Below are 12185 nucleotides of genomic sequence, written 5' to 3'. Positions count from 1 at the left end.
TGCTTTCTGCTTGGTTCTCAATGTTTGCACTATATTACTGTGACTTTGGCTACTCCAGGTTGTGTTACCACATCCTGATTTTTAACACCTGCCGCGGCGTCCAATACTGTTGCACTATTAGGCTGCTCAACAATTTATTTCCTTCTATTAAATTAAGTCCATAACCCCTAAACCCCAAGTGTCACTTAATTGACACGAAACAGCCCATTAAATTGTCTCTGAATCCTCTCGTCAGTTTGGTGAATGACAATCTGAAAGCAAAAAACATTCATAGATTTTCTTTTATTGATGAATAAGAAGCAAAGTTCACTTGGATTTTCATTACATTACAGTCTGGGAATATTACTAAAGTGTAGGTTTGTGCACATCATTTAAATAAATTAAATGCCACAGAATGTTACCGTGTCGATGGGCTGGTGTATGGACAGTAGCAAAATGATTATCAAAAGAAAGGAGACAAAATTAGGGCAGCGGAACCATTTGTGATTCGAAACCTAAAGCACTTTTCAACATAACTTTGACCTGGTGGGAAATAGCGTATGTATCAGAAAACAAGGCACCTTTAGAGCAAATATTTCAACAGTGCAGCCGAACTGTCTGCTTGTATATCAAATGTACGGGTTCGTATAGGAGCTGAGCTCTTATCTGTCAAAGATTTTCAACCATGAATAGTGCTAATGACGTGGCAAAGAAAACCTTGGTGTTATGATGGAGCTACAGCCTGTATCAGACCCAGCTTGGTCTTGGTGAGAAGTGGCTGATAAAGGTTTATGAGTGTCTTCATCTTACTGGCCTCAGGTACTTTATGGACAGTTTATATCCACCAGCCTCTTAACTGAGGCAACTGCCCGTGTAGTACGCAAATACCACAGACAAGCGACAAGCAATACCCCAGATCACATGGTAAAAGGCATATTTATATGTAGAATTACTCAAATAGTTTGGGTGTTGGATGCATATTTGTGCAGGTCAGCAGCTTAGAAATCCAACTGTCAATGATTTGAATGGAACGAGAGCAAATTTTAATGTTTGTATCCAAGATCCTCCCAGTTTAATGTCTCTCTCTCCTCTACAATTCAGTTGAGTTTTGCCAAAGTTCGACCATTAATATTAGCCACAGCAACATTATCTCATCTAAATTCCTCTTTTCTGTCTGGACTGAACGCTTGTTTGACGCTAACAGAAGGGAAACGCTGCAGCTCCCAAACGACCACAACATGTTGACAGTGTAATGATGTAAATAGTTCAGCTTCATCTTCAATCTTGCTTGTTTCAAGTAACTCAGGTTTCTTACAGTGACCCATAATGCAATGCAGGCATGTCAATACCACCTGTGCTTCATATAACATTAAAAAAAAAAATCTAAATAATATTCTATTGGCAGAATTTACTGCAAATAAGAGACGTTGAACCTGGTGAGCGATACTGTGCATTAAAATGAGGAAGTATCGCAACAAATAAAATGGAATCTGTGTATGGTGATAGAAAATGAGGGAGTGTTCTTAAAAAAACAAAGAATAGCAGGATGGCAACATTCTTTCTGCAAACCGTGGATTTACTATTGTAGGCACCTCAGTGTTTACAGTATAGGGCTTGTTGACATATTAACGTGTGATTTTTTTTAAATAATTAAACAAACCTGTTACTGTTGCAGAGTGATATGGAAACACAACAGAACGGACCAGCTGTCCCAGCTAATGTGTTCAAGTACCAGAAACACAGGCAGGGAGTTATCGACAACGCCGTAGCGATTAGCACACACCCAGATGTTTTCCTTTGACCTGAGCGCTACTGGCTGGAAACGCTGTCTCACACCGAGCCTGTGGTTACGGGAGTGAGGCGGGGCCCCCTGTGCACTGGGCATGTGTGTGTGGGGACCGTCGAGATGCTTTAAAAAAAATTAATAATAATAATGTTCTTTGTTCCTTCCTATTTACATCAAATAACTTTCTATATGTGGAAAATCCTGGTCCTTCAAATCAAGAATATGCAAGTTGCCACTTCCGTTAAACTACAGTTAGATAAATCCAAACTGTCTGTCTGGGTGGGGGGGGGTCTGTGCTTCCATTTTACTGTCGGATCTGTCAGGCGTACTTTTAAATACAAAGCAACTCAATGTTATGGTCCATGTATTTAGTCCTATCAAATAGATCCACATGAAAATAAACACAAAAATGCCCCTTGCTATAAGAAATCTCCCCTTCCCCTCAAAATAAAAGCTAAAACCCATCTCTTTGAGGTGAGAGTATTCTGGGGGGGTTGTTATTCGGGTGCTGCCAGCGGAGGGTGAAGACGCACCATTGGTACCCTGATCTGCTTCTTGTCTCCAAGAGCTCAATAAGGAGGTGCGGGTCTCAGTACCCTCCGGTAACCGGAAGTCTCCTCCTGTCTGAATCTCCCAGCTAATGAGATGGAGATTATCCTCATCCCATCCACTCCCTCCAGTCTTGCCTGTACCCTATACCCATGCCCACCCCCCCACCACCCTCTCCCCCTCCAGGGTCCTGGCTGCAGCTGTGGGAGTCACTGCTGGGACTGGGACTTGGAGATGAGAGGCTATGCCGAGCATCCTGGACAGCCTCCAAGGGTGCGTGCATCAGGTCTCGGCGCACGTCCACGGACCTGCCCAGTCCTTTCTCTTTCAAGTTTTTATCAGAGCAGCAATTGACAGGCGGGGACACCAGGGGCTGCAGCTCCAGACTCATGTGTCTTTTACAAGATGCTTCATCCTGACTGTTCGTTCTGCCCTTGCTGCTGCTGCCATGTAGCTGCTGCCTCAGTCTGCTCACCTCCATCCCAAAGCTAAGGTTGCTGTCCTCCATCCCCGCGCCTCCACTCATGTCCTCCACGTTGGGAGAAGCTTCTAAGGAAACGGTTTGTGGCGAGTCGGTTGAGCCAGCTTGATTTGGAGAATGAGGTGGTGGAAACCTTGTAAGAAGAGGGAACGCTCCATCTTTAACTCCTCCACACCCACCACTGCTGAGACTGTTAGGGGTGAGGATGGGCAGAGGGCTGCTCACAGCCTCATCGGTCACACTTTCAGGGCTGGCAGCCTGAGTCTGGGTGTAGAGGTGGTTATGATGAGACAGAGGTGAGGGGCTGAAAGAGCACGATCCCACATGAGATGGAGGTGTTGAGGAGGAGTCGCTAGACGGTGCCAAGATGAGACGCAGTCCTCCCTGGGAGAGGCGAGAGTTGGTGGAGGAGTGCGAGACGCAGCCCCCGGGATGGGGTGCACCACTGCCACTGACCTGGCTGGAGCAGGAGAGGTCTTTGCTGAAGACAGAAGAGGGGTAGTCCGAAGTCTGTTCCAGCTCAAAGAGCGGCAGCGAGGAGAGCGTCAAGGCTGACGAGGAGCCTTTGTGCAAAAGCTGACGATAAATGTCAAGCAAAGAGTCCAGCTTTGACTCAATCGACTGGACCTGTGAGAGAAATGAGGACAACTGTAACAATGAGAGGGACTATGGAGATTAAATCTGAAATCAGATTTGTTGTGGCACAACAGTGAAACTTGACTCAAACTAATGTTTCTCTGACACTATTAATGTTGCGACCGCAATCAAACCAGATGAAAAAGACAAAATTGCAAATAAAAAGGTGGGATTATTTAATTTAGAAGCATGTGACAGAAGGCAAACACGGAGATAGAAGACAGACCTGTCGCTCCACTTTACAAACACGCCCCAGCATGCTCATGTCCTCTAAAATGTCCCCATCGGACAGCAGTTTCTCTCGAATCTTCTTATCCAGAGGGATCTGGCCTTTCCCGAGGATCTGATCCACTCTGTAACACACACGTGCACACACACAAACACATCAAACACATGCACATAGAAAGAATGTAATGACAGGAAGAAAAAGTAAAACAGCCAAAGTCCACAAGGTCCATCAGAAAAAGAGGAAGGAAACTGTAGCAGATTGCCAGATAATCACATCTTCACCAACCAAATCTGTCAGGATTGATCAAGGGAAAAAGGCTGCTTTTTTTCTTGCAATAAAGGTTTCTGACATGTTCATGGGGGCTGACTTTCATCATAATAAGACTCACGGTAAATTTAGAGGGTGCAAAGGGTTTAAATTCTACTGAATTTAGCAGGAAGTCACATTAGATGCAAATTTACTTTTGAAAAAAAAGCAAATTGATTTCAACAAATGGTGTTACTAATAATACATTGCACTCTTTTCATTTCATTTTTATAGATACTCTATTTAAAAATGTGTTTTGCACACATTTGTACATGAAAGCTGAACTCGTCCGAAATGTAACTGCCATTTGTCGGTTATTTGATCTGATGTTGCGTTTCCATGGAGAAAAAAAAACTAAATATAACATATTCTGGACTTAGGTGACTGTGTTGATGTGAACCAAGACACACGTGATTAGTAAAGATGGTTAACTGATACCTAGTAAAGGTTACCAAGTTCATGCCAGAGCGTTAGTACAGCTTCGACACCAGCAGGTGGCGGTATTACGGCAGCGATCGTGCAACACCGGATAAGAGGCTTCAATTCACCTCAGCAGCGATCAATTCAGAGAAAAGCCTGGTTTAGAGTTTTTTTTTTACCATATTTGTAAATGCTCAAAATCCCGCATTCATCAACAGAAGGCTCAATTTTCGAGGTTTGCCAGACCAATTTGAAATTGAGTAATTTGCAGCATTCCTGAACTCTTCACTCAAATCAACACTTTTTTGTCCGCCTGAATTGTTTGAGAACTGAATTGAAGCTTGCGTGTGAGGGATGGGAGCTGGAGGGTGGGGGGTGGGTGTTGGGGGGACAATCTGACCCCTGGGTGGAGTTCTTTCTGCCCTGGTTGTGATAGACAATCAGTGAGGGAGAGGAAAATGTCTTGGCTCGGCTGCTCAGGGTCTGTGGACCTACTATCATGTCCAACCTGTGAGGAAAGCAAACACACTGAAATACACATGCACTTACGTTCAGCACAAATAGTCACATGCAAAGGAAAACATAAACTGTAGAACACAACTGTGCCAATGCACACATGCTCGCTCTCTCTCTTGCTCGCTCTCTCTCTCTCTCACACACACACACAAAAACACACACACACACACACACACTCACACCGTTTCCTACCTGGTCTGCAGGCTCTTGATGCGACACAGCATGTCTAAATGACCAGCAGAGTACTGTTCAATCACATCCTTTACATCATAAGGCCGCAGCGTCTCTTTAAACTTCTTCTTGGCTACATAGAACTTCATTATCCTACAAAAACAACACAGTCAATTGTTTAATTCACACATGAGGACCAGCTCTTGTACTGTGCAGAGTAAAAGGAACAGAACATTTTCACACAAAAAGCCAATGTTTACATTTGACCTATAGCCTTGGAAGTCCTGGAGGTTTTTGTCCTATAGAATTTTACAAACCCCAAAGCTTTACCAACTTACTGTTTCTTTAAGGAACTATCTAAGAGGTTCCGTTGTTCTCAAAGGGCTGCTTTAAAAAGGTGTTGCTTCTCTAACACTGTTTCCTGTTTCTTCACTTGGTGCCACGAACCGAGAGGGACAAACCCCAACTGTGGTTTTGCTTGAATCCCCGAGCATGCTCAGCCTGATGCTATGCTGCTGTCGGGTTTATACGGAAGAACGTGAAGTGAAGAGTTTCTTGTCACCTGACGGCTCTGATCACCGACTTGACGGCAGGCAGCAAGTCGTCCACCGAGATCTCACAGTTACAGCCCTTCTCATCGAAGCCGTCCTCCCCTGCCACGTTGGAGTCTGTTGCTTGGGGGGAGAAGATTAAAAACAGGAGGGATTACGTTGACATTCTTCAGGTTGCTACCATTTTCATTTGAATATTTGCTGAAGCTGAAGCTGTTGAGGGGAACACTCCCAGCTGCTTGGTTCACACAATAATAAAACCAGGGCTTGTTGAACTGAAACAGATCTGTACTGTAAATGAAGCGGGATTACAGACCAGCTTCTAGCACTGGCAAGCAGTTCTAGATTTTCAGAGCAAACACAAGAAAGGAAATGTTTCTCATCTTCTATCAGTCATAGATCCAATCATGTCAGGGATGCAAGTGTTGAGTCAAAGCATGGTGAACCAGCAAACCAGTTTGCATTGGCAAGCTATGCTACCGATATTCCTCAGCCAGCTGGCTGACTCCGACACCTCATATGACAGCTGGAACCCAACACACCCGCCTTCCATCCCTCCATTAGTCCACCCACAGACATCAACGGGCAGTTTCCTCTCATGGCTTTCCAGGCCATCAGTGTTTGGCCAAAGAAAAAGCACATTAGCATTCTTCCACTAAGCAGTCTGAATTAGCGGGCAAAGCCAGTTCTGGTTCACTGGTCGGCCAAAACTCCTCTGAGGGAAAACAGCGAACTTATTCAATAGGAGGATATGTGAGTTTGTCTGCCAAGGGGACTGGAATTATGTGCAGAAAGACAAGAAAATTACAACTGAAGGGAAGAAATGAAAAACAAACCCCGATGGTAAGTTGTTAAAGTCCTTGCACATTTGATTCACCCAACAGGATCTGGAACGCTAAGCTAGGAGGTGGCGGCCAGCAGCTCACCGTCTGTGGTGGAGCGCGACTGGCTCTTCAGGCGGAGCGACGGCCTGAAACGCGTGCGGTCGTTGAAGCTCCAGCTTTTCTGCACTTTGGCGGGGCTGGTGCCCTCCGTGTTGATGTCCGTCACCGGAGAGCGCCGGTCATTCCCCGACGACGTCTGTCTGTTCTTAATGGTCTGACCTCGCGGGCTCGCCATTCTCACCCGCTCCTTGAAGCTCAACTTCTGACTGGAGTAAGAAAAGTTGGGTAGGGGGAGTGCAGAGGGAAGGGGGGAGTGAGGAGTTATAGAGAGATGAGGGTTATTTAAGAAATCCAAACTTTTAGAAAGATTCTGGTGCTTCAGGATGGAATCAGTTATCAGTCATCATACAGCTACTGATATAAGAGTGAAGACTTGCAGAGAGATGGAGTAAGGTTGACATGCATCACCTCATTTCAACAAGAGATGTATGGAAAACACAATCTGGACTCAAGTATGAGACTTCGGCTGTTTTAACGCCACCAACGTTATTGTCCGATTTCCAAATAGCCGGAAATCACACAAGCATTGAGAGAGAATAACTCATATTTCTTTTAAAATAGCACAAAGATTGACAAGATCCTTACGACTGGATGGATTTATGCACGTTAACACAAAATAAACAAACATGACTTATAAGATAAGATCTCTGCATTTTCCATTAAATAAAAGGAGGCCTTGTAGGTCATCACATTCTGGCCTGATTTAATATTCCATTGGGTCTAATTAAATATTGCTTTTTAAAGCTTTTATACTACTTAATTTTGCTGACAATCTGGCTTCCCCTGATATCAAATCACTGTTCAAAATCATATATTTCCAAGCAATAAAGTCGGGTTACTAAAGAAAATTACTTGTTCCAGACAACTAATGAAACGTTAATCAGGGGCTGAATCATTCGTGGAATTTATCAATATAATTGATAATAAAATGAGCTCTGGCACGTGCATTTGGATCGGCCCTAATGAGAAGTAATAATGCGTGTGCATCTCTAAACCACTGTTCCCATGTTGGCTTGTGTCATTATATCATTGCTTCCAGCTAAAATCTTAACAATGATATGGATTTTTTTGTTTCAATTGAATAAGGCCAGCATGTTTCTCATGTTAAATGAGAAGTCAATGCACCGGTGAGGTTGAACCATTTTCCAGGTATTTTTTTTTTTTTTTTTAAAGATTTAAGTGACATTGATCCATAATTAGGTTTGGGAAAAATCCAAAGTACACCCCTTAATAAATAAGCTCAAAATGTCAGGGTTTCACTATGATACAGCAGCAACAGGTAACACCCTTTACACAGAGTTAGAGAGAAACTTAGAAGGCTGGGGGAATTTCTGCGTTCAGCGTTACCACTGAATTAGATGAGTAAAGAATATCAGAGAAAATGTAGAGCATTTGCAGACGTACTGACTGATGAGTGTTCAGAGTGACGACGTTCAGGCATGGAAATAAAATCACATTTCATAATTAGTATCTGAGGCATTTGGAGCGCATATGGGAGGAGATGCAATGCTGGAAGCTAAAGCACACGAGGAGAAATTCTACCATTTCTGCAGTCAAAGTGGGGGGGGGGTTACAGCTGTTAATCTTTGCGCAGCAGAACAAAATCAGCTAAAATAATCCTGCAGTCATATTCACAACAGGCGTAAGAGGAGCGGCGTTCAGGCAAGACCAAACAAAGGCAGACAGTCGATCGCTGTCACACAGCCCCCTCCCACAATGTTCGATTATTCTGCGCTGGCTTTAGCTGCAGCCACCTACAGATGCCCATGCACCAGGAATTAGTCAGCATTCTCAAATGGAAAAAAATAAAACAAACAAAAAGGTAAAGGGAGCAGGAACACTGGGTACCTATGTTTCCATGTGGTACGCCTCCTCAGTAGCTTCTGTTTATTACTATGAATATGACTAAAAGACCAAGAGGAGATAGAGATATAATGATGTCATACAATACATATAGATACGTACACCTGCCTCAGAATCCCTCTCGCTTGTCTATTTATGTTACACTGCATCAGTCCAACCTGCAGGAGTTGAATGACAGACCGGTAAGTGCCAAAATAATGGAAGCAGTGTTCCAGTTGGCACTCCAACGCTGACATTTAGAAGCAGCGGCGACGAGGCAATTGAGCCCAGTCAAGGAAAATGAGCATCTACAGCAGCTTTTAAAAAAGGCCACAATTTGATGACTCACATACACCCGTCCCCGACCCCCCCCTCCAATAATGGTGCAAACACAGCCAGAACACGGGAGCAAGTACTGACTCACTAGCGTGAGGCCGGCTATCCCAATATTCATTTATTTATGTCTGATGTGTCACTACTCCGGTCACAAGGGGCCAAATGGAAATTGAACAGACGCACATTGCGCAGAATACAATTAAAGGCAAAGCATCTAAAACAACATTTAAGCCTGAAATAACCTTTAAAACAACACCAAATTAAAAAAAAAATATATATAGTGGTCTGGAAGTTGAAGTATGAATAATAGAGGAAAGCAAAAGTGATTCACTTCATCACACTGCCACAGCAGAGGTGCTGGGACATTCCCAGAGCACTGCTGAAGTACCCAAGAGCAAGGCACCCAAATGCTCAGAGTGATTCCTGTAGGTCAAATAAACCCTCTAGGGATGAATAAATTATGCTGCTGCTTCTTAAATGCACCTGTTAACGTATCTTATCAACTTAATGCTGCCTTACATTTGTCAAAATATTGAAACATACAGCACATCTGCATACCTAGAGATTTAGATTTAGTGTTTCTCAGGTGCAGAATTATTACTCAGCTCTCTGTGGGCTGCATGCTGACCTCCTTTACTGTCTTAACAAGAGACATTAGAAGCAGGGCCAGAACAGATCATACAAAAGGGCCTTTTCCAAACCAGTTGTAACAAGCGCCATCAGCAAATAGGGTGTGTGTGTATCTATTTTGACAAGTGATAAAAAAAAATAATGAATGTTGGCTCCACACAGACTGATAAAACAGTGAGTCACACTGGAGGCCTTGAGCTCGACTCACTGTTAACTGGTTCATATGTGATCACCTCCTTAAAATACATCAAGCAGTGGTGACTTTAATGTTTCAGCAGCAGTATGGTTTCACACTGATGCTGAAAGGGAAAAAATGGCAGAAATAAAGTAACAAAACAATCTTTGATATACAATCAAAGCCTCAAACTGCAACGTTCTGACATTAGAAACAGGTAAAACAAACCTTGTGGTTGACTCTCCCTGCTCCTTCCTGGAGAGAAGATGGAGAAGAAGAGCATTTTTAATAAGGGCAACACACAAATAGTTTTAGAAATGTTCTTGCTCATCAAAGTCACCATCATTCCAGGCAGAACATTAACCTTGTAGCTGGTTTCAAAAGGGGAATAGAAATCTATGAGATTCAACCAAAAGAAGAAAGCCCTGTGGTCAAGGAGAGTTCATCCATGCAGTTGGTGCCATAGTGGAAGTAAATTACTCTCTGCTATAAACAGTGCTAGCAAATGTAGTAGACCACCTCTCAAAAAAACAGATGTTTTAGAAACCCGTTTTAAGTTAAACTGCATCTCAAAACTGCTTATCCACACATATCAACCACAGACCCTTGTCGACTGCTTTGTCATTAATATCAGGATATGAGTTGTGTTATTTCGGTTTATTCTGTCGTTTCCCCCCCCCCCAAATTCCCCAATATCAGCCCACGTCTGTATGATCCTCCCTAGTTGCCTCCTTCCTCCCCGATCCCTAATCACCTGATCTAAACCCACTTCCCCTTCCTGCCTGTGAAAGCTGTCCAGCGGTCTCGACCCTCGCGTTAAGGATTCCTTGTGTGTTTGACCCGGTGTTAAACATCTTGGCCTGTTCTGACTCCTCACCTTTCACTAAATAACGCTCTTTCACAAACCACTGTTGGAATCCTCCTCCCCGGTTTGCCTCAGTCGAGTTCCAAACCGTTTATAGCTGTTCCCACAGACTTGTTTTGGATGGACCGTGGTGCTTTTTTGAATTCAATAAATCCCAGATCTGTTCAACAGGATCTGGTCTTTGACTTGGTGAGTCCAGCAGTTCCAGAAGTTCACCCTTCTTAACAAGAATGAGGAATTCCAAACTGAGTATACTGAATATAGACACATGGTGGTCTAATAAATGTAGTTTGACTATAAGCACTACATGTTATTATGAGTTTAATTACAAGTTTGGAAATGTTAAAAAAAACAAAACATTTTTGATCATCTGTAAACAGCACAAACACAAATATAAATGCTATAAAATTGTTGAAACTATATTTCAGTGAATCACATCACAGAGAAGCAACCGAAATCCATAGCCTCATTAAAAACATGCTCAAAAAAGAACTATAAACAAGGAGGCCAATGAGCAGCATACATGGGAACAAACAGGCTGCATCCTCCAGGCATCCATCCATCTTACTTTTTGATTGACAAAGTGGAGAAGTAGAACATCAAAATGTATATTTTAAAGTAGAATCTATAAAATATGTCAGACAAGGAAGGCTCAGTAATAAAAGGTGAGCTAAACCTACTCATTAAAATAATGAAAACTGCCAAATAGTGAGCGAAGATGCCAGAGTTGTACCTACTTTGTTGGGCTGCAGGTGTGCAACGCCTTCAAGTGAGGTTTCCAGGTGGCAATGGAAACCGAGTTCTCATCAGCCGCATAACTACGCCACACACACTGCATGCAGAATACACAAAACCAAAGAACAACAGAGTGAAAACAAGACCCCCCCCCGACAGAGGGAGAGTAAGGATTAAAAAGAAAATGGAAGAAAATGAGGAAGTAGGAGAGCAGAAAAGAATAGAAAAAAAACAAACTGATTAGTGAATCAAAAAAGTCCAGCTAACAAACAGGTGCATCACACATCTTGTTGTTGGGCAGAGGTCAGGCACGATACATGCCTGTGGGGGGGCAGAAGGCTCTCATAGCGCCGCCATGTGGCGTCCAGGTAGGGCCTGGTGCTGTCGGTGGAGTAATAACGCCACGCAGCCTGAATCAACATGTGAGGTCGGACATGAGGACAGGAAACAGGAGATGGGAATATAAAATGGAAAGAAAGGAATATAATGGAGAAGCACAAAGAAACAAAGTACAGGGGTGCCGAAAGGTCTGTGAATCTTTTTTATAGTTCAGCCACTAAAATTCTGAGCTATTCCAAACCTAAGCACCACTGTAGGTGTAAAAGCAGGAATAGACAAAACAGCAACATATATTCTGCTGATGTTTGGCAGTGTGAAAAGTAATAATATAATAATAGTATAGTACTTATAGTTATTATAGTAAGCAAAAAATATATAATACAGTATTTGCAAAATAATGTTAATGTCTTTTAATGAGCTGTTACTGTAGATAATTGATCTTTTCCAGCATTGCGATTAAGTGTTTATGTTAATATGAAAACGCATTAGTGTAGCGTGTTGGGGAGGGTCAGTGTGGGAATTTCCCAGCATGCTTTGTGGCAGTGTGTCTGTGGGTTCAGGTTGGTGTTAACCCTGTTTTTGTTCGTTGTAAATATTATCTTTTGCAATTTTAAATGTTAGTGTTCTATTTATTGAGTTCTGGTTGTTGATGTATTTAATTACTGTTTTAATTACTGTTTGCACCTGCACACCAT

The 12185-nt window shown here is 42.9% G+C and overlaps 1 protein-coding gene across 3 annotated transcripts in view; it reads right to left on the bottom strand.

Moving 5' to 3' along the window:
- Positions 1-263: 263 nt before the first annotated feature.
- The window catches only part of LOC101062564 (potassium voltage-gated channel subfamily KQT member 5-like), a 59361-nt gene continuing 47439 nt past the window's right edge, over positions 264-12185 (bottom strand). Inside the window, exons 8-15 of one of the 3 annotated variants that reach the window (XM_011612562.2) lie at positions 11154-11248; positions 9780-9806; positions 6551-6774; positions 5636-5747; positions 5095-5226; positions 4787-4894; positions 3658-3784; positions 264-3422 (exon numbers count right to left, since the gene is read on the bottom strand). In XM_011612562.2, the coding sequence (XP_011610864.2) occupies positions 2424-3422; positions 3658-3784; positions 4787-4894; positions 5095-5226; positions 5636-5747; positions 6551-6774; positions 9780-9806; positions 11154-11248 (1824 nt within the window). In that variant the 3' untranslated portion in view covers positions 264-2423. The remainder of the gene's footprint in view (positions 3423-3657; positions 3785-4786; positions 4895-5094; positions 5227-5635; positions 5748-6550; positions 6775-9779; positions 9807-11153; positions 11249-12185) is intronic. The other 2 variants (XM_011612563.2, XM_011612565.2) reach the window with 2 other exon arrangements.

Source organism: Takifugu rubripes, chromosome 17 (assembly GCF_901000725.2).
Source record: "Takifugu rubripes chromosome 17, fTakRub1.2, whole genome shotgun sequence".
Classification (NCBI taxonomy): domain Eukaryota; kingdom Metazoa; phylum Chordata; class Actinopteri; order Tetraodontiformes; family Tetraodontidae; genus Takifugu; species Takifugu rubripes.
This window is presented reverse-complemented; position numbering and strand designations above follow the sequence as displayed.